At 64.5% G+C, this 27,574-nt stretch overlaps 1 protein-coding gene across 1 annotated transcript in view; it reads left to right on the top strand.

Moving 5' to 3' along the window:
* Positions 1-26,290, top strand: part of KCNQ1 (potassium voltage-gated channel subfamily Q member 1) — a 317,819-nt gene extending 291,529 nt beyond the window's left edge. The window contains exon 16 of the mRNA XM_042905409.1: positions 25,132-26,290. Within this exon, the coding sequence (XP_042761343.1) occupies positions 25,132-25,353 (222 nt within the window). The 3' untranslated portion in view covers positions 25,354-26,290. The remainder of the gene's footprint in view (positions 1-25,131) is intronic.
* The last annotated feature ends 1,284 nt before the right edge of the window (positions 26,291-27,574 follow it).

Raw genomic sequence — 27,574 nt, 5'->3', positions numbered from 1 at the left:
ATCGAATTGCTCGTTTGTTTTCTCTTTAACCAAAGCATCGTTTAGAGCTGTATTTTGTAAGCCTCCCTGTGTATCAGTTTTGTTTCTCCCTTTTTGTTATTGATTTCCCATTTTACTTCAGGGTACGGCCTTTTGAGAATGCGTGGACTTTTCCTTTGGGGTCTGAGGAGGTTGCCTCTGTGACCTTTCTGTGCACGTGTGGAGGCAGCCAAGGCTGTTCTGCCGATCGACTTGAACTTGTTAGCGGAGCTGTTTGGTTCCTCTACACCCTTATTCTGCTGGTTGGTTTTTCCCACTGTGATACGTCAGCCTCTGACGAGGTGCTGAAGTCGCCGACGATGTCGCGGGTTCCTGGACGTGTTGGTTCTGTTTGGTCTTTCCTGCTCCGCACTCTGGGCACACGTGTGCCCTCCCGCAGATCTGTACAACGCGCCCTGCTCCCCACCAGCTCTGCCCCTCACCCTGTCTCCCTCTGGAACCTCAGCCTTGGGGTCCTCCCCCTGCTCCGCGGCCACCTCCACTGCCGGGGCTTTGATTCTGTTCTGGCCGCAGACGCCCAGTCCCTCAGCCTCCCCGAGGACATCAGCTCTAATCTGAAGCCTGATTCGGCTTGCCCTCCTCAGGTGTGAGCTCACCCCTGTGGGGCTGGCCAGGCTGGCTCAGAGGGGATGGGAGGTCATCAGAGCCGGGCCAGAGGAAAGGACAGGTGGAGAACCTCAGGACACCCAGGAGGAGTGGCCAGCAGAAGAGCCCTGTGAGGGCAGGATCATGCTGAGCCCCATGGCCACCAACCGTGTCCCCTGCCCTTCCTGTTAGTTCTAGCCTCTTCACAGGGCTTCTGGGGCTTTGAGATGGGCCCTGACCCCCTCCTCTCAATGTCCCCCCGGTGCTGCCTTCTTGTTCACCTTAATCTCTCCCCCGCTTACCTGGCTGGTCCTGGAGGTGTCCCCTCCGGGAGATCTGTTACCTTACACTGGCACCGTGTCCTTTCTCTGTGAGTGCATATGACCACTGTGGTCACATGACGGCCCCCAGGATGTCCCTGTCCTCCCTGGCACCTCGAATGGCAAAGAGACTTTGCAGATGCAACCGAGGAAGGGATCTCGAGCTGGGAATTACCTGGGCTTATCCAGGTGGGCCCAGAGGCATCACAGGGGTCCTTACAAGAGGGACCCAGGTCAGAGTCAGGTCACAGGAGGGGGTGTGATGACGGAGGCAAAGGTCCGAGAGGAAATAAGATGATAGGCTGCTGGCTGTGAAGGCAGAGGACGGGGCTGGGAGCCAAGGAAGCGGCACCTCTAGAAACTGGAAAAGACAGGAAACAGGTTTGCCCCTGGACAGCTCCGGTGACCCCTTGGCTTTGGCCCCATGAGCTTCTGGCCTCCAGGGCTGCGAGATAGCAATAGGACACTGACATGAGCAGCAGACGAGGTGGACCAGACCCTGCCTCCATGAGCATTGTCCTCCAGGAGGCAGTGGAGGGTGGGGACAGCCATGTCTTTAGAACCACGCTGAGTGCTATAAAGAGGGCTGGGGGTGGGGCACAAAACCTGTCTCAGAAGCACCCTGTGATCTAAACACAAAGCATGTGCAGAAACGAGACTACACAGAGGGATGCAGACAGGGGTGGCATGTGCAAAGGCCCCGAGGCAGAGGCAACAAGCCTGACTTGTGGATCTGAGTGGAAGTAGAGGGCTGAGCACAGGCCAAAGGAGAGAGTGGGGAGAGGGAGATGAGGCGCCAGATGGGGCTACACCCTGGGGGGGCCACTCAGAGTGAGGACGGCAGGGCACCCCAAAGGACGTAAGGCAGTGAAGCTATATGAAACACATCTGCATTTATGAGATATCTCTGAAATACCAGAAGATAATGTAATCATGAATCCAGAACAGGATGCTATGAAAGAGAAACAAATAGAAACCAGAAAGAGCTCTTGGAATGTAAAAGATGCTGTTGGGCTTTTTAAAAACCTGGCAAATGAGGGCACCGGAGTAGCTCAGTCCATTAAGCATCTGACTCTTGGCTTCAGCGCAGGTCGCGATCTCACGGTTCGTGTGGCTGAGCCCTATGTTGGGCTCTGCGCTGACTCGTGGAGCCTGCTTGGGGTTCCCTCTCTCTCCCTCTCTCTCTGCCCCTCCCCTGCTTGCTCTCTTGCTCTCCCTCCCTCCCTCAAGTAAATAAACTTTAAAAAAATTAATGAAAATATTTAAAAGCTTGGTAAATGGTTGAATTAAATGTCCCAGAAAGTGAAATAAAGACAGAGATGTGGGAACAGCCAGGAAGCACGGCGACTCAATCCAAGGCTGCCTGCCACCCAACTCCCAGACCTTCCAGGAAGGGGTGGGAGACGGCCGAGGGGGGAAATGTGAGTGGGAGGAGGAAGGCACCTAGAACCTGGGGGGAGCTGTGGTGTCCTCACCCCCTTCCACCCTGGAACTCCCGGAAATCTTCTTAAAGAACCAGCGGGTGGGCGACCTACCAAACTGCAGGCTGGTCTTCAGTAGAGACTTACAGAAACGCTTTCAAACTTGTGAAGGAAAATACCATTCTATACCCAGCCAAAGTATCCATTAAGGGTGAGCATCCCATGAAGGCATTTTCAGACCCCGAGAGTGCGCAAAATTTACTTCCTGCACCTTGTTTCAGAAAGTGACGGAGAATGGAGGCACCTAGGTGTCTCAGTCGGTTAAGCGTCCGACTTCGGCTCAGGTCATGATCTCGTGGTTCGCGGGTTCAGGCCCCGCGTCCGGGTCTGTGCTGACAGCCCAGAGCCTGGAGCCTGCTTCCGATTCTGTGTCTCCCTCTCTCTCTGCCCCTCCTCTGCTCATGCTCTGTCTCTCTCTGTCTCAAAAATAAATACACATTTTTTAAAAATAACGAATTTATGGAGAGTGTGCCCCAGCAAAATGTGGGAGAAACCAGGACAGAGGAGGCCCCGGAGGTGGGCAGGGAGAAGGTGGGGTGGCCCCAGCCTGGGTGCGAACGGGGGACAGCGGCGGCTGGGGAGGCCTCCCAGGAGAATGAGTGGGGTGAGCTCAGAAGGTGACTTGGGGCCTCGGGGCATCTGACAGCTGAGGGTCACACTGATAAAGGTTTTACCAGAACACAGGGTGGGGAACCACGGACCTTTTGGCTCTAAGGGCACTAAGCCTTGGGCACACACCGCTGTGGACTGAATCAAAATAATGGTGACGCTGTACCGGAAAATCAGAGGCTCGAGAATCATAAATGGTGTGAGAGCTCAGTCCTCACTCCCCAACAAGGAAACGTGTCTAAAGTCAATTAAATGAAGAAACCTCATGGCAAACGCATTCCCGGGGAGGGGTTGGGTCAGGAGGGTGGGGCAGGGCCGTCAGCAGGAAAGGCCCCCCCACCCCACCCAGGCTCCGGTTGGCCACACAGCCCGAGAGAGGAGGAGGCTGTGATTCCCAGGCAGGGCCACGGCCTGAGAGAGGAGGACGTGATGTCCCTCAGCTGCTGCCTGGGGGCACCTGCCTGCGGCAGTCAGCGTGTGAGGCCCAGAGAGGTCCGAGCCGAAAGCAGATGCTGGAGAGGGGCGAGCGTAGGGCTGGTACCTGAAGAAGGCTGTCACCCTTCTGGACGAGGTCACCAGCCAGGGGATTGCAAGGGGACTGCAGGGGAGGAGAGCAAGCCGGGCCCGGGCCACACAGAGCCGCGGGATCCGCGTTTGGTCTGACTCCACTCTGACCTCGCTGGACGCTGCGCTGGTCGGGGACGTAAATCGCATCACCGGGGTGACCAGGCCCCCCCCCCCCCGCTGCTGCATCGTAGGCGCCCCTAAATTCTTGGGGCCTGAGTGTCGGAGCGAGGTGGCAGGCGCTTGGGGCGGGGACAGCCGGAGTCCACAGAGGCCGGCTCTGCCCGGCAGAGGGGCCCGGCGAGGGGAGCCCGTGGGCCCGTGCCGCGTCCACACGTTGGCTTCCGCACGGGGACGGTGCAGGAGGGGTGGCGGGCCGGACCCCAGCCTGGGCCCGAGCGGAGGTCAGAGGGACCTGGGGAGGGGTGTCCTCGGGCCCAGAGCCGGTCGCAGGGGGACACGGGTCCGGAGAGGGCGGGAGGCACTGCTCCCCCAAGCTGCGTCCGAGGCCGGGCCCGCGCAGGAGCCTCCCTCCGTCTGCAGCCCCGGACACGGGTCCCCAGGCGTGGGCCTGCGGCCGGGCTGCCGGGCAGACCCGGACGGCGGGGAGGGGAGGCCGCGGCAGGGCCTTCCCAGCCCACACGTTCTGAGTCCTCCGCCCGTCGCGGCCCAGCATCCTTCCAGGGAAACGGGCATTTCCTGTGGGAGCACTCCGGAGGCCCAGGTGTCAGGAAGAGGCTCTGAGGGCAGCAGGAGCGTCCACAGGCATCCGCTTGCCAGAGTCCCTTTGGCACTTGCTGCCAGGAGGCCCCTCCCCATGTGCCTGAAGTTACGCCATTGGCCCTTCCTTCTTCGGGTTAGATGTCGTCTTCGGCAAATATTTTCTGAATGTCTGCTATGTACTAGGCGCTGGGAACCCGGGGAAAGTATGTGGACCTGCCCTTGAGGGAGTAATGTGCATGGGGGCCGCGGACAGTAGACGGACAATGAACGATCTTCTGCAGAGAAGGAGGGAATTCTCCCAACACAGTTGGACCTTCACACTTCAGTACGAATGAGCGTCCCCCGCGCTTTGCTCGGTAGAGGACCGGACCGGGGTGGCCTCACGCCTCAGGGACCGGGGTGCGGGCGGGGGGTCAGAGCGGCGAGGGTCAGGGCGGTGCCTTCCCCACAGAAGCTTCCCCGGCTCCCAAGTTCCCAGGCTGCATCCCTGGGGCCCCCTGGAGGCCCTCCCTCGGGCCCACCCCCACCGGGCCCGGTCCGGGCTCCTCCTGCCCCCATACCCTCTCCCTGAGGCCTCGCCCTCCCCGCCGTCCTGGAAACGATTTTGTTGTCTGCGGAGATCATGTGTACTGTCTGTGAGTTATAAGTCTCCAGAGCAAGCAGCCTGTTACCTAACCAGGCCTGGCTCATGCCAATGTCTTGAGTAATTATTGGGGGGCGGGGGGCCATCCAGCCCACAGCAGAACCTCTCCGAGGGAGCGCTATTGTTTTCCGTGTCAGCTGCATTTTAAGGCTCCATTTCACGTCAGCTGAGACTTGGAAGGAAAGAGGGCCCGGCCTTCGAGACCGGGGTGGTGGAGGGCGGCTTAACCCTTCGGGCCCCCGGTGCTCCCCAGCTTCCCAGGGCCGCCTGACAGAGAGCAGGCTTGTTGGGGATCAGAACCCGTGGCCAGGCCCGGCGGCTGCCACTTGGCAACGTGGATGGAAACCGCCGTGCGGTTACGCACAGACAGTCACGGAAACTCCGGAGGACGGCCGTGTTGGAGGCTGAGCCAGGCCTGGCCTCTGAGCCCTTCCTGCCTCTGCTCCCACGATCTGCGGCCAGGTGCCCACAGGGTGCAGATGGTGGGGGGGGGGGGGGGGGGGAGGGGGCGGGGGGCCCGCCCGGCCTGCCACCAGCGGGTCCCCGGGAGACCGGAGAGGGGTGCAGGGCAACCGTATCCACCCCGGGTCCACCGACCCATGAGTCGGGCGCCTCCCGCGTGCCAGGCGCGGTGCCAGGTCCTGGGGGGGGCTGCACGAAACCCGCGTCTCGGGAAGCTCGGTCCAGGGAGAAACGGGCAAGGAGCCCGCAGGCGCCCCGGTAGGCGCAAGGTTGCAGAGCAGCGAGGACCGGGGGAGGAAGAGGGGCGCACAGCGAGTGAGCAGTGGGGTGCTTGTGGCAGACACGAGATGAGGGGCCCGTGAGCCGCACAGGCATCCAGGAGCGAGGCAGGGCTGCCACAGCCGCCCTTGGCCCTGACGGCACCTCGTGGTGCTGACGGCCAGGCTCTGACCCCAGCCAGAGCCCTGGAAGCTTCCTGCGCTTTCTGAGAGCAGAGGCTGGGCTACGTCACTTGCTCAACTGTTCCCTACGTCATTCAACCAACCTTTACTCAGGGGCCAGGGACATCAGTCCTGAGGTCCTGGGGTGAGAGCCTGGCTCGCTCAGGGGACGGTGGCACGCAGGCCAGTGGGACGGGGGAGGGCGGAGCGCTGGCAGCACGGATCGGGGCCCGGCAGCGCCCCCGTAAGAGTTCGGACTTTGATGGGAAGTCGCAGGACGGTTTCAAGCTGTAAGACTGGAGGGGACCTGCGCTGGCTTACATGCTGCTGAGCCCTGTGCTGAATGGGGCGGGGACACCAGAGGGGACCGACCGGGTTCAGGGCAGGGGACTGGTCCCGGCTGTCGCTAAGACAACAACACCAGTGGTAACCTAATCCAGAGAGCACGCTGCCACCCCCGGGGTCGCACCACAGGAAGCCCCAGGACTCTGCTCTCTGCCTGCTTCCGGGTGCAGAACACACATCTTCCGCCTCATGGCCCCCAGTGGCTGCTCCCACAGTCGCCATCACATCTGCATTCCAGGAGGGAATGCAGGAAGGAGGAACATTGCAGGAAGGAGGGACAAGACCCTGCACAGAGGCCACCTGTATGAGCCTCTCTTACGTCCACTGACCAGAATGTAACATACGCCCCAAGTCGCTACAAGGGCCCCCGAGAAACCAAACCTCTACTCCAGGCGGTCACTCCTGGTTCTGTTAGTAAAGAGAGAAGGAGTGAGAGAGGGAGAGAGGGAGAGAGAGAACGGCCGTGGGGACCACGTGACGTCTCTGTCCAGGACAAATCCTACATGTGTCTGGAGCCCAGATGGAACTCAGGTGGGAACCGGACGTAGCCGGTGAGGAAAGGGGAGGGGACACGGCAGTGGAGCAGACGGCTGTGTGGCACCGCCACCTCCTAGGGTGAAGAGAACAAGGAGGACAGGGCGAGACACCAAAGTGGCGAGGCCAGGGCTGGGGCTCCACGGCGTGGTTGGCCCTGAGGAACCGGGAACCACCAGCGTGCGGACGCGGGGAGGCTGGAGACAGGGGCAGAGTGAGGCAGCCACCGGGCGATGGCCAGCAGAGACAGGGGGCCCCGGGGGCGGGGGGGCTTGGAAGACAGAACCCAGGGGAGTGGGGTCCCGGGAGCTGGAGGGCTTCAGTGGGGGGACCCGCCCTCCCCCAGAGGAAAACTCTGAGAAGTCAGGGCAGAAGACAGGGTGAGTTGGCCACTGGGAGGCCACTGGTAACCAGAGCGGTGGGTGCCAGGGACCACAAGCCAGATGAAGAGGGCTGAGAAGTCACTATACACCCTCTGGTTAAATGCAGCAAATTAACACGTGTGTTTATTTCTACTCCCTCCAAACCCCATTAAAACGACAGTAAAGACATTTAAGTGTTCTAAAATATAAATCAACAGGGCTTAAGTGATCAGAAGGGAAGGAAAGAGAGACAAAAGTGTAGAGATGGGGAGGCAGAAGGACCTCTGGAGACCCGGAGTGTTGGCACTATGCCCTGCAAGACTAAGAGCCACCGAGAGTGGACAGGCTCCCAGCCCAGAACCCCGGGCCGGCTCGCGGTCAGGTGCCCCAGGGAGCCTCCGAACTGCTGGAGGGGACTGAAGACAGAGAGGATGTTTACTGGAGATGGTCCGAGCAGCAGACACTTCCCCGGCCATACATGCTCCCAGCCCGTGAAGCCGGGTACTGCCTGTCCCCCAGTCCAGCCAGAGACAGGAGGCTTAGCCCCTGGAGAAGCTGGCTCTGAGAGGTTCTGAATATGGGGACACCAGGAGCAGCGGGGGTGGAGAGTGAGCCATCGCGATAAAGACAAGCGGGACTCAGTGAACGCTTCTATGCTAAGAAGTAAGACTTCTACTCTTTCCTCCTTAATTCCCCAAGTGTCCTCATCAGGGCCCCAGGTTGTGATTTCATTGACGCCAGCAATAAAGTGGACGTCCTAGGTTTCCAGAGAGAAGACGTGGGTCACATACACAGTGTAGTGAATCATAGTGTCATCAGACTTTTCAACAGCAATGCAGAAAACTAGCACATAATGCAGAAATGCCTTTAAACTTCTGAGGGCAAAAATATTTCCAATCTAGAATTCTACACTCAAAGTCTCGGGTATGAAAGTAGATTAAAGACATTTTCAGACATGCGCAGTCAAAAGTTTTACCTACCACGTGCCTTTTCTCAGAAAGTCACTTGAGGATATGCTCCAGCAAAATGAAGAGAAAACCAAAAAAGAAAGGCATAGGCTCCAAGAACCAGGAGAATCCAACACCAAAAAATAGATGATGATAGATAGATAGATAGATAATTAAAGATAGACCAGCTGGCTAAGGAAATTCCCAACATGAGAGGGAAAGAAGTTCTAGATATTACAGTTGTTCAGCAGGCCTGGAGAACAACCAGTCTTTCAAGGACTCCAGGAAGAAACTTCCAGGAAAAAAACATTATGAAGCTGATAGATTGCTAGTGTTCTCAACTGAATGAATAGAAGCTTTACAATTCTGGCAGAAAGCTTAAGAATGAATTAGTGACAGATGCATTAAAAATTCAGCAAAACAGGGGCACCTGTGTGGCTCAGTCAGTAGAGCACGCAACTCTTGATCTTGGGGTTGTAGGTCTGAATCCCACGTTGGATGTAGAGATTACTTAAAATCTTTTTTAAAATGTTAAACAAAACATGAAGGCAACTCTTAACCCCAGGCAAAACAAAAAGTCATAATCATAGAAGACCACATGACTCAAGTAAAAACCTCATTTATGTAGGCATATAAAGTTGCGTATTTTTACATAAAACGCAAACAGTAAATACTTACTTAGCCTGGAATTGCAATATAACTCTATTGAGAGGATAGGGGAGTGGCAGGAGCAGGGGTTGTGAAAATGAAATCGTGATCTCTCGTCTTCCATGTTAGGCAGTCGCTAGATACCATCTAAAACTGCAAAAGCAAGGAATCGTAATATAAGCATTGATTTAGAAATACCAAGGTCAGGTGACGAGACAGCTGAGAAGGCTGAAGGGCTGCGTCTGGGGTCGAATTAGGGATGGGGGATATAGCACCCTCGGGAGCTCTTCGAGTGGCCTCGCTTGCTGACGGTGAGAAAACTCCCTAACGGAGGCAGGGAGCGATGGTGCGGGAGACTGGAAGATCTGACGATCTCCTCCTGGGGAGGAGGGGAAGGAGGAGGAAGAGGGCTTGGTCAGCAGAGGGCAGGGGCTCAGAGGGGGAACGTGAGGGTGTGTTGCCAGGTCTGAGAAGAGCAGGAGAGCAGGTAAGGAGGCAGGCACTTCAAGCTACATGTTCAGACTGGAGCTGACAGGTCCCTGGACGGGAGCCGGGGGCTGGGGCTCGGTGGGAAGGGACAGCAATGAGAGAGAAGGGCTCACTGGTGGGGACGCCCTCCCCGCCTTTAACTCAGGCTGACAGAGGCACGGGGGCTTCTGCTGAGATATGACCCAAGTCATCCTTGGAGACCCAAGGATGGTCTCCGAGGCCCCTGGATCTGGGCACGAATGGGGAACCTGCAGGCTGTGACAGTGGGCCACCCAGGTCCTCCCAGAGGCCTGCAGACCACACCCGGTCTGGCCAGTGTGGGTCCCCCCCACCCAGCCCCGGTGTCCCCAAGAGCTCTTCCTTCCGGCCTCAGGAGCAGGAAGGGCGGGCTGGGAGCCACAGGCTGGGGCCTGAATTTCTCATCAGCTCCCAGGTCAGCCTAGGCCAGACGGGCCCCCAGCCAGCCCCCCACCTCCCTCCTGGGTGGACGCCTCCCCCACCCTTCCACTCACCTTCCGAGCATTGTGGGCTTTCCTGGGAACCCCCGCCACTCCGCTCCGGCCTCCCGAGGACACCCCGAATCTCTCCCCGCCAGTGCCCCGGCCCTGTGGCCACACACTTCAGGGTCAGAGCCGGGCTTCCTAAGGTCACGGCTTTGGTGTGGGGACTGGACTGAGGTGGGGACAAGAGTGCAGGGGGACAAAAGTGGCTCTGTCACTTTCACAGGAGCCGTGAGGATGCGGAGAAGTCCCTTTCTTTTCCATTTTGACCCGGCCCCCACGCAGACTCCTCTGCCGAGGGTGGGTGGACGCCCTGGGGTAGCACAGGCCTCCCTTCCCCGCCACGGGCAGGTGGCATGTGGAGGGCCTGCCACCGGCCCCGGCCCCTCCTCCCTTCCCCAAATGGCGGGCGGCCCGTGGGCTTCCGGAGAAGCCAGCGGATTCGGGGCCCAAAAGCGACGGAACCGGGGCCAGTGCCTTGCAGTGCCCGCCCCGCGTAGGGTGGGACCCCGGAACCCCGGGGAACTCGACTAGGGGAGGCCCCTGTGTCCAGAGACGGTCTCTCTTGGCCTGGGGGGCCCCACCTTCGCCGCAGCCCTCCCGGTGTCCATCCAGGCTGGGGGAGGAGGGGGGAGGCAGAGCCTGAGAGCCAGGCCCCCCACCTGCCCCCGGGCTCCCCTCCCGGGACACCGCCCCAACCAGGAGCCCGGAACTCTGGGGATTTGTGCCCTCTCCCGGCACCTGTGTAAAGACCACCTTGATCCGTGGGTCACCCGTGCCGCAGGATGGGCCCCCGGGCACGGCCACGACATTCTGGGTCTGCCCTGGGCCCCTGCCCTCCCGGCCGTGGCACTTTGTCATCCATCAGTGACTGTAAATGACTTGACCACCACCTGCCCCCCGTGACCGGGACGAGACTGCAGGGCAGGGGGCCGAGAGACTGGCCCAGGCCCCGGACGGGCAGACCCACCCCTCCACCGCCTCTCAGAGCGCCCCTCCCACGCGTGGCTAACAGAGGCCACGACAAAAGCCAGGAGAGGTGACCGAAGGCCAGGGCCCGTGCTGGCAGGTGGTGGGGTCGGGCTGTTGACCAGGCGGTCGGCCACACCCAGCCAGCAGAACGGGGGAGCCAGCGAGAACCCCAAGGGCAGGGGCCCCAGGGAGGGACCTCAGGCAACAGTAGGGAAGGTGGGCCAGGGAACGGGGACGGAGGGGAGGGCCGGGAACGTCCGCCTGCCTGGGAAGGAGGGGTGCTGGGAGCAGAGAGGGCGCGGGACCGGCCAATTCTGTCCAGATGGGGCTGGAGCACTCGGGGCCTGGCCTGGAGCCCCGGCAACTTCCTGCCCGCCCACCCTGCTCCCCCACCTCCTCACCCGCTTCCCAGAGAGTCGGTCTCGGTGGGGGGTGGGGGGAGGGGTTGCAGCAACACCCTGTTTAGCCACGGGGAGCGTGGCCAGGGCCTGGGTGGCCGGGGTGGTGGAGACAGAGCCTCGGGTCCGCCCCCACACATGACACCGAGCACCTGCTGTGCCTGGCTGTGGCCAGGTGACAGCACAGGCCTCCCCGGGGCCACACGTCCCCGGGAGGTGGGTCCCGGGGAGGCGCCCAGACCCGGCGAGGTGGGAACCACCCCACGCTGAGCCGTGAAGGGTGAGGGACTTGGAGGGGGGCAGTGGGCAGAGCGCGGGCAAGGCACAGGGCGGGGTGCCGGGCACAGCACCGAGGTGCCAGGGAGGGGGCGGTTGGGGGGGCGGAGAGGATAGGCGAGCCTGGAGGGCCCCTCGCTGTTCTGATGGCCGGAGGACCAGAAGTTGCTGTGGGAGGCCTCGGAGAACCGTCTGTGCGCTCCCGCCCCAGCCCAAGCCTCCCAGAGGCCCAGAGGCCCGTTCTGCCGGGGCTTGGGATCGTGCTTCGTGGAGGGATCTGCCCCAACACCCAGACAGGGCGAGCATGCTGGGCTTACCTATGAGATACTGAGCTCCCCGTCCCGAGGGCTGTGCAAGAGGCGGACAGTGTCGGGCAGAGGAAGGGCAGGCTGAGGGGGCTTCTGGCTCAGGGCCCTGGGCCTCACGAGCCAGGAGGGAACAGCCTTGGGAGGGCGTTGTCACTTCCACGACGTGGGGAAGGCACACCCCAAGCTCCCAGCAAGGCCTCACATTCCGGGCAGGACACTGGGCTTGAGCCCACAGGGGAGGAAACCCCTGCGACTTCCCTAGGAAGGCAGGTTCCGGAAGGGGGCTCCGGCCCTGCCGTCGGGCACATCCCACACCTCCCTCCCCACAGGCTCTTGCAGGTGCCAGGAGAGGGGCTGGATGCCAGATTCCAGGCCCGGCCACCCCGGCCCCCATCTGGGACCCCAGCCCAGAGCCCTCGGGCCCAGCCTGCAACCTGGTTCCAGCCTCAGGGGGCGGCGAATTCAGGGAATCCTGTCCTAGGAGCTTGAGCAGGAAGTGGGGGTGGGGGAGCAGCCGCGGGCTGGGTCCCAGCCCAGGGGCCCGGGGGCCGGGGGGCCGGGGGGCCGGGGGGCCAGGGGCTGCCTGCCCGTCTAGTTCAGCCACAGCTGCAGCCTGCGCCGGGCTGCTGAGTCATGGGGCTGCTGTCTCCGGGCCAGGACCAAGGCGGGAGAGGCAGTGAGACCGGACACCCCGGCACCTCGAGAGCAGGCAGGGCCCCCGGGGACCGCGGGGGGCCGGTCTGTACCTTAGCCCTCCCGCACCCCCGTCCCGGCCGCCACCCCTGAGTCCTGCAGGTGCCGGCTCCCAGCTTTCACCCGCGGCCGGTGTGGCCCTCGGCACAGCTCTGGCGGAAGCTCGTGTGTGTGCACCATGCACGCACCCACGCACACACGCGTGCATGAACACACACGCGGGCCGAGCCCCTCAGCCCCTCTGCTGGTCGCCCTCCCTGGAGCCGACCTGAACAGTCCCCGCCCCTGGTGGCCCCTTCTGCACGAGTCTTCACGAAGCACCTACTATGCGCCCGGCCCTGGCCTAGCAGCTGCGACGAGCCCCGCCCTCAAGGAGCTGACCATCTGCAGTGGACAGAGACACAAAAGGAGACGGGGCGGCAAAACGGTGATAGGGGCCAAGGACAGGGCAGCGGATAGGTCACAGGCCTGCCGGGATGGGGGTGGTACCTGAGAGGGGCACTTATGTAAATGCTTAAAGGACGGCAGAGGCAGCCTGAAGCTCACAGAGCGGAGAGCCTGCCTCACGGGCAGCAGGTGCAAAGGCCCCGTGGCAGGGCTGAGCCTGCACGGAAGGCCCATAAGACAGAGCCGATCAAGCAGGGGCAGCAAGGAAGACGTGCCTGGATTGTGATGGGCATCAGGGCCACGACAGTGACCCTGGCCTTGGCGCTGAGGGCGTGGGGAGCCCTTATATTAAGCCCTTCTTCTGAGGTCTAAGAGTGGCTATGGGGCCGCAGGTGAGAGGCGGCCGTGGCATGCGGCGGGTTGCTGGTGGCTCAGCCCAGGGCAACAGCTATGGCGGGCAGGAAGGAGGCTCAGATTCGAGATGGATTTGCTGGGCCCTGAATATGTCCAGCCTTGACCATGCTGGTGCCTCTGGGGTTGGTTCACATGAGAGATCCGAGAGCAAGGAGCCGGGAGGCCCCGGGATCTCTGACCTGACCCCTTACCTAAGCAGGGATCTCGGACAGGAGCGGCCTGGGAGAGACATCGGGCCCAGAGAGGACTCACTGAGTCCCGGACGCCTTGACGTCTTGCAGAGGCGGCCCAGCAGGCAGGAGGCCCGTGTGCGGTGCTGGACGCAGGTGCTGCCCGGCCTGGGCCCGGAGGACAGGGGACAGCACCTCCCAGGAGAGACGGGGCGGGGGGGGGCTGTGGCCACGGGGCAAAGTCAAGGGAGGGCTTCATTCGTTTGCCGTTCGTGATGGGGAGTCTGCTGGTGGAGGGAGGGGCATGCCGGTGACCTGGGGAGAGGGGAGAGAGCTAAGCTGGCTGGTGTTCTCCACGGGGCGGCCTCGGACAGCGGCTGGACAGCCCGAGGACAGGCCAGGGCAGAGGACCCCTCTCCCCCGGGTCCTCGAGATGCAGACGGAGAAGGGCACGCAGAGCTCTGGGGGAGGCGGCAGACCGTGGGAGGTGAGTGGGCCAGCAGGGTGCAAGCCGGCAGCGTTCTGGGGGACCCCCGGGCCGGATGCGGGCAGACTGTCCCGGGTCTGCAGCGGCCGGGGAGCAGGGGACACAGCGTGTGGCTTAGCCAAGCGGCCAGGGGGACAGGTGTCGGGCAGAAGCGATCCTTCCTGGTGGCAAGGGGGTGGGGAAGGTGAGAGACGGCCGAAGGACACAAAGTGCTCTGTCGGGGGCCAGTGGTCTCTGGGGTCGAGGGCATGTCGGGGGCGGGGTCACAGGAGGCCCACCCCACCTGCGGGGCAGCCCAGTCCCCAGAATAAAGGAGGAAGGACCCTTTAGCAAGAGGGGAGGGTCGTCCCTCAAGGCTTGACTGTGAGCCCCGGGCCAAGGAGGGGCCAGTGGGAGCAGGAAGGCAGGTGCAGGGGCCACGTGGAAGGGCCACTGCAGAGCACAGCCTTGGCCACGGCCCCCAGAAGGCCACTTCCCGGAGCAGAGCCCCCTCCCCTGAGTCCCTCGGAGCCTGCAGAGCTGGGGGATGGAGGCGGGGGGTGGGGGTTGTCCTCTGAGCCCTCGGCCTCCCCGCCACCGGCCACGTGACTCTCCCAGAGCCCCACCAACAGGCTCCCTGCGCGGCCGCCCCCAAGAGCAGGCTCCGTGGACACGTTTCCACAAGACAGCCCCAAGACCTGCGTGGAATAAAAACAAGCGAGTGGAGAGCCGCAGCGTCTCCCGTTACCATTTATGCTAAGACCTGCCACGGAGGGAGTCTGTCCACGTGCACCTGTCGGTGCCTTCGAGTACAGCCGCAGGGGGAAAAGCCGGGTGGCCTGGGAGGGGAGAGGAGCCGGGGTGAGGCGGCCGGTCCAAGGGGACAACTCTCTGAAACGTCTTGGCGTTTGGGGGCAGCACTTAGACCACACGCACCTTGCGAGCGGGCCGGCTGGAAAACGAGACCACAAGAACCCCCAGCCGGGCCGGGCCGTGGACTGGGGAGGGGGCTCGGCCGGCGGGGCCGGGCAGGTGGGGTTGGGTGCACGGGCCCCAGCCTGTGGGCCCAGGCTGAGCGGGGACAGGGAGCGCGGCCTGAGAGAGGGGGGCAGAGAGAACGCTCCGGGCCGTGGGTGTGGCCGGAGCTGGGGGACAGGGAACTGGTCAGAGGCAGCTGTGAGGTGCTGGGAACCTGGGGGACACCCTGGGGCCTTCTCCTTCTTTCATGGGCCTGAGTGACTGTCCAGGGGAGCCAGGCCCTGCCCCCCAGGAGACCCAAGCACATACACGGGGACCTCCATTGTCAGACGGGCCCCTTCAGCTGCCCCACGCAGCTGTCCCCTCCCCGTTGGGCCCAGAGTCAGCCGGCCGGTGAGGGGTCACGGATGGCCTGTCCCTGCTTTCAGGGAGGCAGATGTTGAGGAAGCCAACAATGCCAGCGGTGCCCGGGGCAGAAGAAGGAGAAGGATCCGTGGGCTCTGCGGAGGGGTGGACTATTCCAGGAAGTGGGACCGGCTGGTGCAAAGGTCCTGAGGCAGGGAGGGTTGTGGCACATCCAAGGAACCGGAAGAAGCCAGCCTGGGGCATGAAGGGGCAGTGACTGAGGTGGGACACAGGGCCCAGACCGTGAGGGGCCCTGTGGCCAAGGCGGGGCCGTGTCTCCATTCCGAGGGCAGTAGGGAGACCTCCAGGGGCTGCGCTTAGGGCCAAGACGGGCTGTGAGGACGGAGGCGAGGCCTGTTGGCCATGGAGAGCTGCAGGGAGGGTGAGCCGAGCCTGGAGGGGGCACCGCTAGGTGGCCCGGAGGCTGGCGGGCTTAGGGCTCCCGTACGCCAGGCCCCGGCCGAGGGCCCCCCCCCCGGGTGGGGGCGTGGGGGTGGCCAGGCCTGACCAGAAGCGGCCGGTGGCAGAAAGCACACGGCCAGCACAGCCACCGGCAGCCCCTGCCCACCTGCCAGCCGTCGCCGGGCGGGCTGTCACCCTCCCGCCGGCCTGGGGTCCGGCCGAGGCACCCCTCCCCCCCGCCCCGCCACTGGCTCCAGGTACGAAGTGTCCTGCCCGGCGTCCCCCTGGCTTCCTGGACTCTGGGGCTCGTCAGAGGGGCAGCGCAGGGGGGAGGCGGGGGAGAATCAAACGCAGGTGGGGCGTTTGCACCGCCAACATAAACACGGCCTCTCGCTTCCAGCCCCCGTTTCCAGCCTGCCCTACATTCCCGCTGGCCCGGCCCCCGAGCAGGGCGGCTCCGTCGGCCCGGCCCAGGGCTGCCGGACGTGGGCAGGGCGGGCGGCGGCCCCTGCTTGGCCTCCGCTGCCGGGACCCCCCGGAGGCCCCGCTAGGGGCTGGCCGGCCCGGCAGGGAGGCCCGAGCCCCACCCGGGGTCTCCCCCAGCCCACCGCCCAGGCCCCCCTTCCGGGTCCCCCTGACTCTGCCCCGACCCCCCCGCCCCGCGCCGGGAGCCTTCTCCTCCCTGAAGCGTTGCTGTAAGCCGGCCGCGGAGGCCTCAGTGGGGCTTGCTGGGGCCGTGGATGTGTCGTCCCCGACGAAGGCGCGGGGGGAGGGCAGGGGACTGCGTGTCCGGGAGGACGGACTGTGTCGACGAACAGCACAGCGCACACAAACTCTGCAGGGCTTTTCGTCCGGGGGGGGGGGGGGAGCGGGGGGACAGGAAGTAAAACCCATGAGAAACAGGCCGGTAGTGTGGGCATGAGCTTTGGAGGAAAGGAAAGGTAGACGGGGGCCGGGGCCTGGGGGGCAGCTCTCTGCATGCAGGACAGAACCCAGGGAGGCTTCGTGGAGGAGATGGCAGAACGGGGACGAGCTGAGGGCACGAGCCACGTGGGGTCCCAGGAGGATGTTCCTCACGGCCAGGAGGGAGGGGGCGGGAGCGGGGCCAGACAGGGGGCTCCGAGGCCGGGGCCAGCAGGGCGGGCGACGGGCTCGGACCACACAGTGGGACAGAGGACAGGCTTCCCCCGGGTGGGAGCAGAAGAACGCATCCCTCGGGCCGCAGGGGCCAAGGGCAGAGCACGCTGGCCTTGTCCCGGTGAGCTGGTCCCCGCTCCCCTCGAGGCCTCTTCTGCTGGGCCCGGGGACGGAGCTACCGAGGTTCTCCACCTCCAGAAAGAACAGCCCTGCCACGTAGGAATGACCCAGAGCAAAGCGCGTTGTTAGGCCGCCATTATTAGGGTCTTCACGCAGATGACAAGGTAGGTTGGGGCGTAACGAACATCGTGTATAAGAAGGTCTTCGCGCGCAGAGGGGAAAAGGAAGGCCACTCAGTAAAGTTCGGTGCGTCGATAGGATCAGCACTGAAACCTTAGTTCAAACTAACTCCCATGCAAATCAAAGGTTTGCGGGTAAAGTACACATCCAAACAAGCGCCAGGAAGAAAGGGCCACCCAAGTGTGCACAGAAATCTGGAAGCCGGAAAGGGGAAGAGGGATAACGCCCACTGCGTGAAAAAGCAAACAGATAAATAAGACTTTTGTACGGCAAGACGAAACATAATATTCACGACTGCCACAAACTGATTCACCACGCAAACGGCACACTAGGGAAAGCCGGTCGGGATGTACGTGTCAAAGGACAGACTTCCTTAATATACAAAGAGCGCTTACAAATCAATGACAATGGAAAGGCCTGAGAGCAGTAGCGGCAGTGCTCCTGGCCCCTGCTCCAGAGACAGAGCAAGCCCTGGGTTTGGGGGACCTCTGTCCCTCCTGCCTGGCACTGGGGCCCCCAGAGAATGTCAGGGGGCCTCGTTCGCTCAGCCAGCAGTATTTGTGAGGCACCGACTTTATCCCACGTGTATCTACCCGGCACCTACTACCTGCCAGGCTCTGGGAGACCCTCTGGGGATACAACAGTGACAGCGTGGTCGAAGGCCTGGCCTCGGGAGCCTTTGGTTGGTGAAAGGGGCCACGAGGAAGTAAACCAACACACTAGGACATTTTGCGGAGTGGAGAGAGGTGTAGACAGAACTGTGAGCAGTGAGATCAGGAGGCTCCTGGCTGGAAAGGTCGGGGAAGTCTGCTCTCAACATTGGAGCTGAGGTTATACGACGTGGTGGCAGAGCGAATAGCACGTTCAAAGGCCCTGGGGCAGGACCAACAGGGGCGTATGTGCTCAGGGTCTGAGAGAAGAGGATCAGGGAGGACTGGGTGAGGGGGCTGCGGAAGATTTGCTTTCACTCCGGGAATTCCGCGGACTGGCTATGACAGTCCCATCCAACGACGCGGCCGGCCAGGATGGGGTGTCGGAGAAGGAGAGGCCGGGGGTTGGATTCAGGGCCCCAGCGGGTGGGAGGTACTGAGTGCTGTACTGTGTGGATGTCTGAGCTGGGAGGACAGGGCGGGGGGCAGGCTGGAGCCCGGGTGCCCTCTGGGACCCTGCTGGGCCGAGACCCCGTGAGACCCGTGTGCCGGCGGAGGCGAGGTCCTGGAGTCCCGGCGGGGAGCACGGAGCTGGGGCCTGGAGTTGGGGGTGTCTGTGCAGAGGGACGCCCTAGGGCTGGGTGTGCAGGGTTGCGCCATGATCCTGAGGCCCCCGTCGGCGGACGGCCCGGAGCCCGGCGGTGCTGGGGTCCCCCTTCTCCCGCCCCCAGGCAAGCACGTGTCTGTGGGCGGGGAGAAGGACTTTCTCAGAGGCAGGCGACCCGTGCTCCTGCGGCGTGCTCAGCGAGGGCCAGCCAGGCCCAGGCAGGCCTCCGGAAGGGGCCTGGGGAGTGGCCCCGACCAGGCCCTCACCGTCCGGTCACGGTACGCCAAGGACCCGGCCGAGACCCGGCTCAGGCCACCTGCCTCCTCCTTGTGCGCGGCCTCCTCCATCCGCCCTGCAGCGCGAACGGCACAGCAAGCGACGCGAGGGACGGGCTGGGACAGGGGCCCTGGTCCGCGGCCTCCAAAACACTCACCTTAGCAAAGTGCCCACCCATCGAGCCCCCCGTGACACCGGTGCTGGGGCCGAGACGCAGTGGCTGCCGTGTCTCCTGCCTCTCTGGGCCGGTGTTCGCCCAAGCAGAAGGCCTGGGAGACGGCGGGAGGACACGATGCGTGTTGGTGGCCACGAGTCCCTGTTGGAAGACACCTGGCACCTCGCAGAGCCCCCTGCCGAGTGGGGCCCCTGCTGCTCACCCCCTGTGTCGCGCTGTCCCAGCAGCACCGCCAGCTGTGGCCCGGCGCTCACCTCCTTGGCACGTGCAAAGGCCCAGGGGCCTCGAGGTCCCGCTAGACACACTCACACCCTCGGCAGCTCAGGGGACGATTTGGTGGGCGGCGAAGTGTGTAAAATCACACCCGAGCGGCCCACGGATCCCCCGACACAGTCTCCCGTGCTCTGTAAAGCCCAGTGTGGGTGTGCGTGCACGCGCGTGTGCACACACACGCACCGACCGGCCTGCGCCGGAATCCTGGCTCAGCCTCAGTCCGCACAGCACACGTGCACGCCTGAACACGCGCTCCCAGGAATCACTGGTCACGAGGCAGCGGGACCCTTCGTCGGAGTTCAGCGGGTGCCGGGCCCTGGTTCCGGGGTCCCGAGCGTGAACCCTTTCAATCCCTGCAGCTTCCCGCCGAGGGGGCTTGTGCCATCGCCCGGAGAAGCGGGCTCAGGCAGCGACCCACCCCAGCCCGCCCCGCTGGGACCCGAACCCAGGCGGCCTGTCCGGTGCCCGGCCCTCCCCTTGCACCCGGACCCCGCGCTTATGCGGCACACCTGTATGCACACAGCCACCCCCACCCCCACCCCCGGCCTCCCGCGGCTCCCCTGCACGCCCCCCGGGGCGGCTGGGTGCACGCCCGCTGGCCGCAGGGCGGAAAGGCCCAGCCGAGCGGCTGCCCCGGGGACTGGCAGTAAACCCCAGCAGCTAGAAACACGGTCGGTCTTCCTCCAAGAGCGAAAGCACTAAAACAAAGCCATAAACGCAATTACACCGTCTCCTGCCATAAATTAGGACGTTACGAAGCGCTGTGATCTATTCGCACTCATACCCAGCTCCGTAAGACGGCCCGGCCCCACGGGCCCTCCCGAAAGGCTGATTTACGGGTGCTGTTGTCAGCGGCTTGCCGTGGAGGAGGGGGCTCCCGAGCCCCGAGGAGTCGGGGGCCCAGCGCAGGCCACATGCGCGCTCGGGGCCGGCCGGGCCGCCCGCCGGGCAGGGACACCTCGCACCTCCCCCCTTCCCCTTGGCCCGAGGGTCCCCAGGGGGCTGGGCCCCGTAGCACCCGCCACGTTGATCGTGCCAGCGTTCACCGGAGCCCCCCAGCGCTGGCGAGGAAGGGCGGGGGTCCCAGGCGCGTGGAGCCTGATTCTAATGAGCGACACAAACCCACACTGGGCGTCTCGGGGGGAAAGAGGTTAGGCGCTGCTCAGGGGGATCGGGAGGGCGGCGAGCTCGGTCGGTGATGTTGGTAAGACCTAACGGTGGGAGTGGCTGGTGCAGACAGCAGGAGCGTCCCCGACACAGGCCACCATGTTTACGGACCGGCCCGGAGGTCTGGAGTGGACTGAATAAAGAGGGAAGAAGGAGGGGAGGCCAGAAAGCCAAGGGGGACGTGCCGGGGGACCACAGCAGGGACGCGGCTTCTGGGACTGAGGTGGAGCTCGTTGCAGGGGAGAGCTGGCCGACAGGCTACTGCAACCGTCCCAGCCAGGGAGCACGGCGGCCTAGCCTGGGCTGGGCCGTGGCGGGGGAGGGGGGGGCAGGGCTCTCCCCGGCTCCACTGACAGACACGATGCTGAGCCTGATGCCGAGATTTGCAACCTTCTCCTGAGGCGAGGAAACCGCGGAAGGGACGGGCCGGGCCCAGAGAGGTGGAAAGGCCCAGATGGGAGTGCAGGACGCCGTGCGCTCGCAGTGTGCACGTGCCGGTGTGTGTCCCCCGCCCGAGCCTGGCGCGCTCCAGATCCAGAGGGCAGCGGACCACGGCTGTCGCATCAGGGGGCCCTCCTGCTGGCACAGTCAGTGGGGAGAGCTCTGGGCAGGCAGACCCCAACACCTCCGCGTGGACACGGGTGCCCGGCATGTGCGGGAGGGCACAGGGGGCAAAAGTCATAGGTCCCCGTGACCCCCGCCGCCCTCCCTGACCAGGCAGTGGCTGAGCGAGGGCCAGGGGCCACGCCCACAGGAGCAGGGCACAGACGTGGCAGTCTACAGGGATAGAGGCCCCGAAAGTCCCGGAGTGGGGACGGGACCACCTGCTCGGTGGCCCCACGGCCCCAGGTGGGGTGTCACCCCCTCGGTCCTTCCCGCGTCCAGCAGGGCCCGTGGTCCCGCTCGGCGTGGCCGGGCTGTGTCATGGGGCGGGCCGGTCGGCATTCACTCCTCAGACCCCGTGTCCCACCCTGTGTTGGGGGCTTCGCATGAGCTCTGTGTGTTTGGAAGGGGTGGCGGGAGACTCTGGGGTGAGACTTTGGGGTGTTGCTGGGGCCCTGGGGCCCTGGACAGGCAAGGCGGGCTTCTGCCCTGAGCTTTCCAGCACAGGGCTCCCTCCTGGCTGGGGGAAGCTACCCCTACCCCGAGTCCCTCCTAGCCCTGCCCCCAGCTGTGAGCCACCACACCCCTTCCTCCAGGAAGCCTCCAGGGACTCGAGGTGCACCTGGACCGCAGCCGCTTCGCCGTCTAATGGGCTCGGCAGTGGTGGGGCCGGGAGAACGGGGACCTTGCAGGTGTCTCAGGTCTGCAGCCGGGGGGGGGGGGGGGGGGGGGGGGGGAGAAGACGGCCGGCAGCAGCCCCAGGGCCCCCACGTTCCTTGGGCCTTCACTCCCGCACCTCCCTGGTATCTGTGACATGGGAGGGGGAGAGCTGGGGGCCTGCAGGACGGAGGGCAGGTGAAAGGTGAGGTTATACAGACGGGCTGAGTCCTGGCAGCCATGTCCCCGTGCATGTCCCTGGCGTGTGAGCCAGCGTGGAGCCAGCCGGGGCCCCACACTCCTGCGTGCCTTGAGCCTCGGACCCCCAACTCCCTGCAGCCCACACGGGTCCTGGACAGTCTGCAAACAGGAGGGCCCAAGTGACCTTCGTCCCGGGACCCTACAGACGGCTCTCAGATGTCCCGAGAGCAGGTCCTGCCCCACCTTGAGACCCTGACCGCCCGTGGCCCCAGGGCACCGCGAGCTGCCTCCCAGAGCAGGGGGCTCCCTCCCTCGAGCCCCAGGCCTTGGTGTCCCCCCACCCCCCACCACCCCTTGGCTGTCTCCCACCAGTGCGGCCAGGGCCATCAGCAGATCTGGGGCTGGGATCAAGGCCAGGCAGGTTCTGCAAAAATTTCCCTTGAAAGACTCTTTTTCAAGATTTTCTTTTGAAAACAAATTCATAACCACATCACACAGGAACCCTGTCGCCTCGGGTTTGATCACCAGCCGCCCGGGGCCCTCTCGCTAGCTTTTACTCTAATTGCTTTTTGCTCCTGCGAGGGCCGCGTGCATCGTCTGCTGAGTGGAGACCAGGAACAAGGGCGCTTTTGTCGGCCTTAGTCTTTCAGTCCCTATCAGATTGCAAGGAAGGATGAGGTCCCAGATCCCCAAAACCCATCTGCCCCAGTGGCTCCGGGGCCCGAGCACGGCGGCCTTCCCCTGGGCACCCGCCAGGTGGACGCACCTCTGTGGCCCACGGCAGCTACCCCGGCCCTCTGAGTGCTCATCGCGTCACCTTCCACCGTGTAAGCGGGACAAAGTCACCTGTGCCCAAGTGGAGAAGAGAGAGCGCAGGACAAGGCCACCTCAGGGACCGTCTCGCTGGGAAGTGACAGAGTCAGGCCCCAGGCCAGACAGGAGCTACCCGCCCGCCACCCCAGCTCGGGCCCTTCGGAGCCCACCGGCCCCGGGCGAGTAGGGCCCCTGCCAAGGGGCTGCTGCATGAGTCCCAGGACCACCCTGATGCCCTGCCCCCAAGCACAAGAGTGTCGGGCTCCATCAGCCTTGAGGGGCAGGGCCTAGGGGCTGGGAAGTACAGGGCAGACTTGGGGTGCTCAGAGCCAGCAGCTGAGCCCAAGGTAGCCCTGGGGGCAGGGAGTGGCACCAAGGCCAGCCACTGAGCTCCAGGAGGGGCACGGCTCCGGGGGAAGGGGCCAGGAGGGCTCTGGAAGGCTTGGCCCCCCGCCCCACCACCGTTCACCGCACCCCTGCTGGCCCCAGCACGGACCACAGGACGGTGCCCAGGTGGCCAGGAGAGGCCCGGCCTCCCCCGCCCCTCCCGCATCCCTGCCACACCTCTGTTTCCTCTTTGCCCCAGAACACCCTGTAAAGGCTTCCATACCCACATGCACACCTGGGGGCTTCGACAGATGTGCACGTGCCATAGGGTGAAAGCTTATGAAACCACAGATTCTCTTCTGTAATGAACTTGGTGCTTTAATTAATGCCAAACCGATCGATACCCGAGCTGGGGCCAGTTAAGTGCCACTGGGCCACGCCCGGATGTGCCTTGTTCAAAGCCAGTGGTGTGCAGGCCTCGGGGAGCCCAGATGACTTCCCGTGGGCCTCCCAGGGCTCCCACAGGTAGTGGAACTGAGGGGCCCCGGGAGTCTCGGGCCAGGGAGGGAGGTGGGGTTTGGCTGTGACGGCGAGCAAGCCCCCCGCCGCCGCGTCGCCTCCTGTCTCGGTCACTGTGAGTGTCCACTCAGCCTTCTGAGCTCAGCCCAGACCCCTGCTCTCACCCCTTCCCGGGACCGGCTGCCTCTGCCCTGACCCCTCCCTGCCTGACACGCGTGTCTTCCCGGCACAGAAGCCCAGGGGTGGGGGCCGCAGGGGTGAAATGGGAGAGGCGGGGGGTCCCGGCCGGTGGCCGTGAGCAAGTCGTCTTCTTGGGGCCTCGGTCAGTGGCCTCCAAATGGCTCTACAGAGAACGAGGGTGTTGGACGGTCATCTGGGGGTGTTCGGGGGGTGGTTGAGCGGAGCGGCCCCAGGCCCCACCGCAGCTGAGCCAGAGAAGCCCCACTCCCCTTCCCCTTCCCTCTACAGCCGGGGCTCCGGCACCAGATTTATCCGGGAGAAGAGGAGATCAGGCCCCTGTCCGGGGACCTTACGCAGGTTACGTCTCAGACCCAGCTCCATCTGAGGGAGGCACGGGCCTCAGCCCCACAGAGCTGGGAGACGGGTCACCCGGGTTTTGCCTCTGGGGAAAGGGCAGGGCCCCTCCCACAGCCCTTCTGATGGAGGGGGGCTGCTGCTGGGACGGGGGTTTCTCCTTCTGGCCCCCGTCTTGGCCTACCTGGTACAGGGTCTCAGGTGAAGGGACTCCTTCAGCTCCTCAGGAGGGACCCCGTCTGCATCTTGTTTCGACCATCCCCTCCCTCCCCTGCCCTCCCCTCCAGCTCCGGGTCTAGGGTGGGCAGGAGGGGGGCGGGCCGCCCCGGGGACCAGCTCCTGGGTCTCCAGCCCTCGGGGGTTTAAGGCCACTTCGCCCCGCAGCCATGTTCCCCGGGGCCGGCCAGCCAGCACCCGGCTCTGCCCGGTCCCGGGGAAGTGGGCCCCGGGCGGCCCAGGACGGAGCCCTCAGGTAGAACTGCGCTCCTCCTCTCCCGTCCCCACCGCTCCCGGTGCTCCCGGTACCCCAGGCAGCGGAAGGAAGGCCTGATTTCTTCTCTGATGGAGCACCGGGAAGGAATCACCCTCAAGGGCACCGTGACCCCAGACCCTGGCCCACACCCGGACCCCACGGGCCCACGGCTCACCGGCTCGGCACGCCTCCTGGCCTACTCCCTGCGGGCAGGACCCAACCCAGGGCCCACCGGGACTCCCTGCGCCGCCCCAGCCTGGCCCCCGACCCTGCACTCCTGGCTGGCTACCCAGCAGCCCCTGCCGGGGAAGCGCTCGCTGGCCCCGGGCCGTGCTGCGCCCGCATTCGCTTCCGGTTTCATGGGGTGGCCCTGTCTTGTCCACCAGGGGCAGCCCCAGTGCCCAGAGCAGAACAGACTACTGAAACAGAGCGTCGGGCCACGTGGCCAGAAAGAGCGCCGGGGACCCTGGCCTGACCCCTGGGGGGGTCGGTGCACACGGGGTCCTGATCTTCTGGCTCAGCAGGAAGACGGTGGTGCCGTCGGTAGGGGGGCAGAGGGGTCAGGCGGAGGGCGGACCCCACCCCGTGACCCTCGAGCCCCTCCCAGGGCTCCACTTTCGGGAGAAGGGGCGGGAGGGGCCTCTTGCACAAGTGCAGACACACGCGCGGGGGCGGAGGCGGGGGGGGGGGGGGCCCGGACACACGTGGGCTCGTTCCGCGCGCACACGGGCATGACCGGGGCCGGGCGCATTTGCACGAAGGCACCTCCCGCCCCCGGGCTTCTCGGAGCCCGGGGCCCCGAGGCCACGTGCACACCTGGGCTGCCCCCACCGGCCTCACCTCTGCTCCCGTCTCCACAGGTGGCGCAGCTGGACCAGAGGCTGGTGCTCATCACGGACATGCTTCAGCAGCTGCTGTCCCTGCACCACGGCGGCCCCCCGGGGAGCCGCCCCCCCAGCGGCGGCGGGGCTCAGGTGCAGCCCTGCGGCCCCACCAACCCTGAGCTCTTCCTGCCGGGCAACGCCCTGCCCACCTACGAGCAGCTGACTGTGCCCCGCAGGGGCCCCGAGGAGGGGTCCTGATGGGGGCTCGGGGCCCCAGGCCTTCGAGGGAAGGCCCGGAGGAGCCCCGGGCGGCCGGGCCCACCTCCCACCCAGCAGCGGCCCCCTGGGTCACCGGCCCCTCCCTCACAGGCCCCAGACCCCCCCGTGAGCCACGCTGCCCCGAGAGCCTGCTCTTAAAGGGTCCCTGAGGCCGCCTCTCCCCAGCCAGCGGGTACTAGAACTTGGCTGGGTTCGGGGGCCCCTCTCGGCTCTGAGACCATACCGTGGACCCCACATCACTCGTGTGGCAGTTGGGACACAGTGGCAGGGCTCAGGCTGGACACCCGAGGCACTGGGTCCATCCCACGAACGGCCAAGAGACAGCACAGGGAGTGCAGGCCCACCCTGGTAGGCCCTAGGGGGCTTCCTGAGAGGAGACAGAGGGGCAGCCTGGACAGGGTCTGGGGGTACCACACCCTCAGACTCGAACCCAGGACCCCTGGAGAAGGCAGGCAGGGCAGGGCAGGCCCAGCCCATGCCAACTCAAGGATGCCCATGACGGAGGCCCCGGAGCCCCGCTCAGCAGGCCCCAGGCCTGGGCCACGGCTTCCGGCAGGAGGGACCAGCCCACCGCGGTCCCCAGAGTGCTCCCCTGGGGGTGGAATGTCCCCCACTTTGGACTGGCAGCTTCTCCCGCTCACTCCCTGCCCCGCGTGCGGCCCCGCCTCAGCTCCCCGCCAGGTCCGATCAGCTGGAAAGAGGCACAGAACCGTCGTGTCCCCTGGCCGGCTGCTGGGCGAGGAGTTGCGTGAGGCTGTCACGGTCCGAGCATGGGACAGGGGCTCCTCCCGGGCGTCACGTCTCACAGAAATCAGAATAATTTAAGGTGATTTGGAATCTGTGTTTTAATGAGTTTCACAGTATGATTTTGACTCTTAATTGTGACGCTTTTCCTAATAAACGTGGAGTCACGAAATCTGTCTGGGCCCTGCGCTCGCCTGGATTCCTGAGGGAGCGACCCATCCTTGGAACACGCCTGTCCTCCTGGGGAGCACCCTGGGCCCGTCTGCCCTGCCCCAGGGAAGGAGAAGAGGCCCGGAGCCAGCCCGCTGGCAGGAGGGTCCCTCCCAGTGACCCACGGGCACCTTGAGCCCAGGCCATTACTGCCCCGTCCCCATAGCCAGCACCGAGGTCAGCTTTGTCCACACGAGCTGAGCAGAGGGAAGGAAACATGGCCTGCCATCCAGGCCTTGCCCCTTTGCTGTTGGCACCTTTGCTGGAATGTTCTTCCCACCCTCACCTCCTTGTATTGAAATCGCTTCTTCGGTCCGGGGCCCAGCTCGCAGCCCCCTCCTGCTCTCTCTGGAAGCCCCTCAAGGGAAGCAGCCCCTCCAGGCCTTGTGACTCCTCCAAGGGACAGGGGTGATGGGTGAGGTCATTGTCCTCAGACACGCACAGGGTTGGAGCTCAGGGACCGTGTCCTCCAGGCCCACGGCCCACACACCAGCTGTCATTTCTTGGGCCACAAGGCTTGGTGTGGACAGGACAGCTCCCAGCCCTCCCCTGCGCGCCTACCTGGGCCACCCCGCCTCCCGGTCCAGCTGTCTTTGCCTCCTGCCCGGTGGACAGGATCCCCCAGTCCCCTTACAGGTAGGTGCCCAGGTGGCTGCTACATAGGAACTCGCGGTCTGTGTCACAGAGGAGGGGGCCAGTGTTGAGAGAGCTCGCAGAGGCTGTGGATCCCGTCAAAGGCTGCAGCCTTGGTTGGCATGGCTCCTGACTGGGGCTGTTGTGGGCGCCTGGCGTGGCCAAGATGTGGTCGCGGCCTGTCTCCCAGCAGCCCCTGAGCCCCTGGGGAAGGCAGGCACCTTGGTAGGACCCAACACTCAATCCAGGCCTGGTCGGAGCTGTGGATGCGGGGGTGAGGGGGGCAGAGCCACCCAGGGGAACACTCGTCTGTCCCCCCCCCGCCCCAGGCAGACCGGCCCTGGGCCGAGCTGCACCACGGCAGTGGGCACGTCTGGGCCCACCCTCCCTTTAAGGAGGTCAAGGAGCAGAGACTGGATCCCCACGGCAGGGGGCGGGGTGCAGGGCCCCTGCACAGACATGCCTACCCCCCCTCTAGGCCTTGACTTCCCCATCAGTAACAAGGGGCTCCCTCGGGCCTGTCCAGAGTCAAGCAGGCTGGGGGCACGTGCCAGGGGAGCCCCAGCCCGCCCTCACCCCACCCCAGGGGCGCCCACGGCACTCTGCGTGGCCC

This window comes from Panthera leo, chromosome D1 (assembly GCF_018350215.1).
Source record: "Panthera leo isolate Ple1 chromosome D1, P.leo_Ple1_pat1.1, whole genome shotgun sequence".
NCBI classification, from domain to species: Eukaryota; Metazoa; Chordata; class Mammalia; order Carnivora; family Felidae; genus Panthera; species Panthera leo.
Note: the sequence above shows the minus strand (reverse complement) of the source record. Positions and strands in the feature narration are given on the sequence as shown.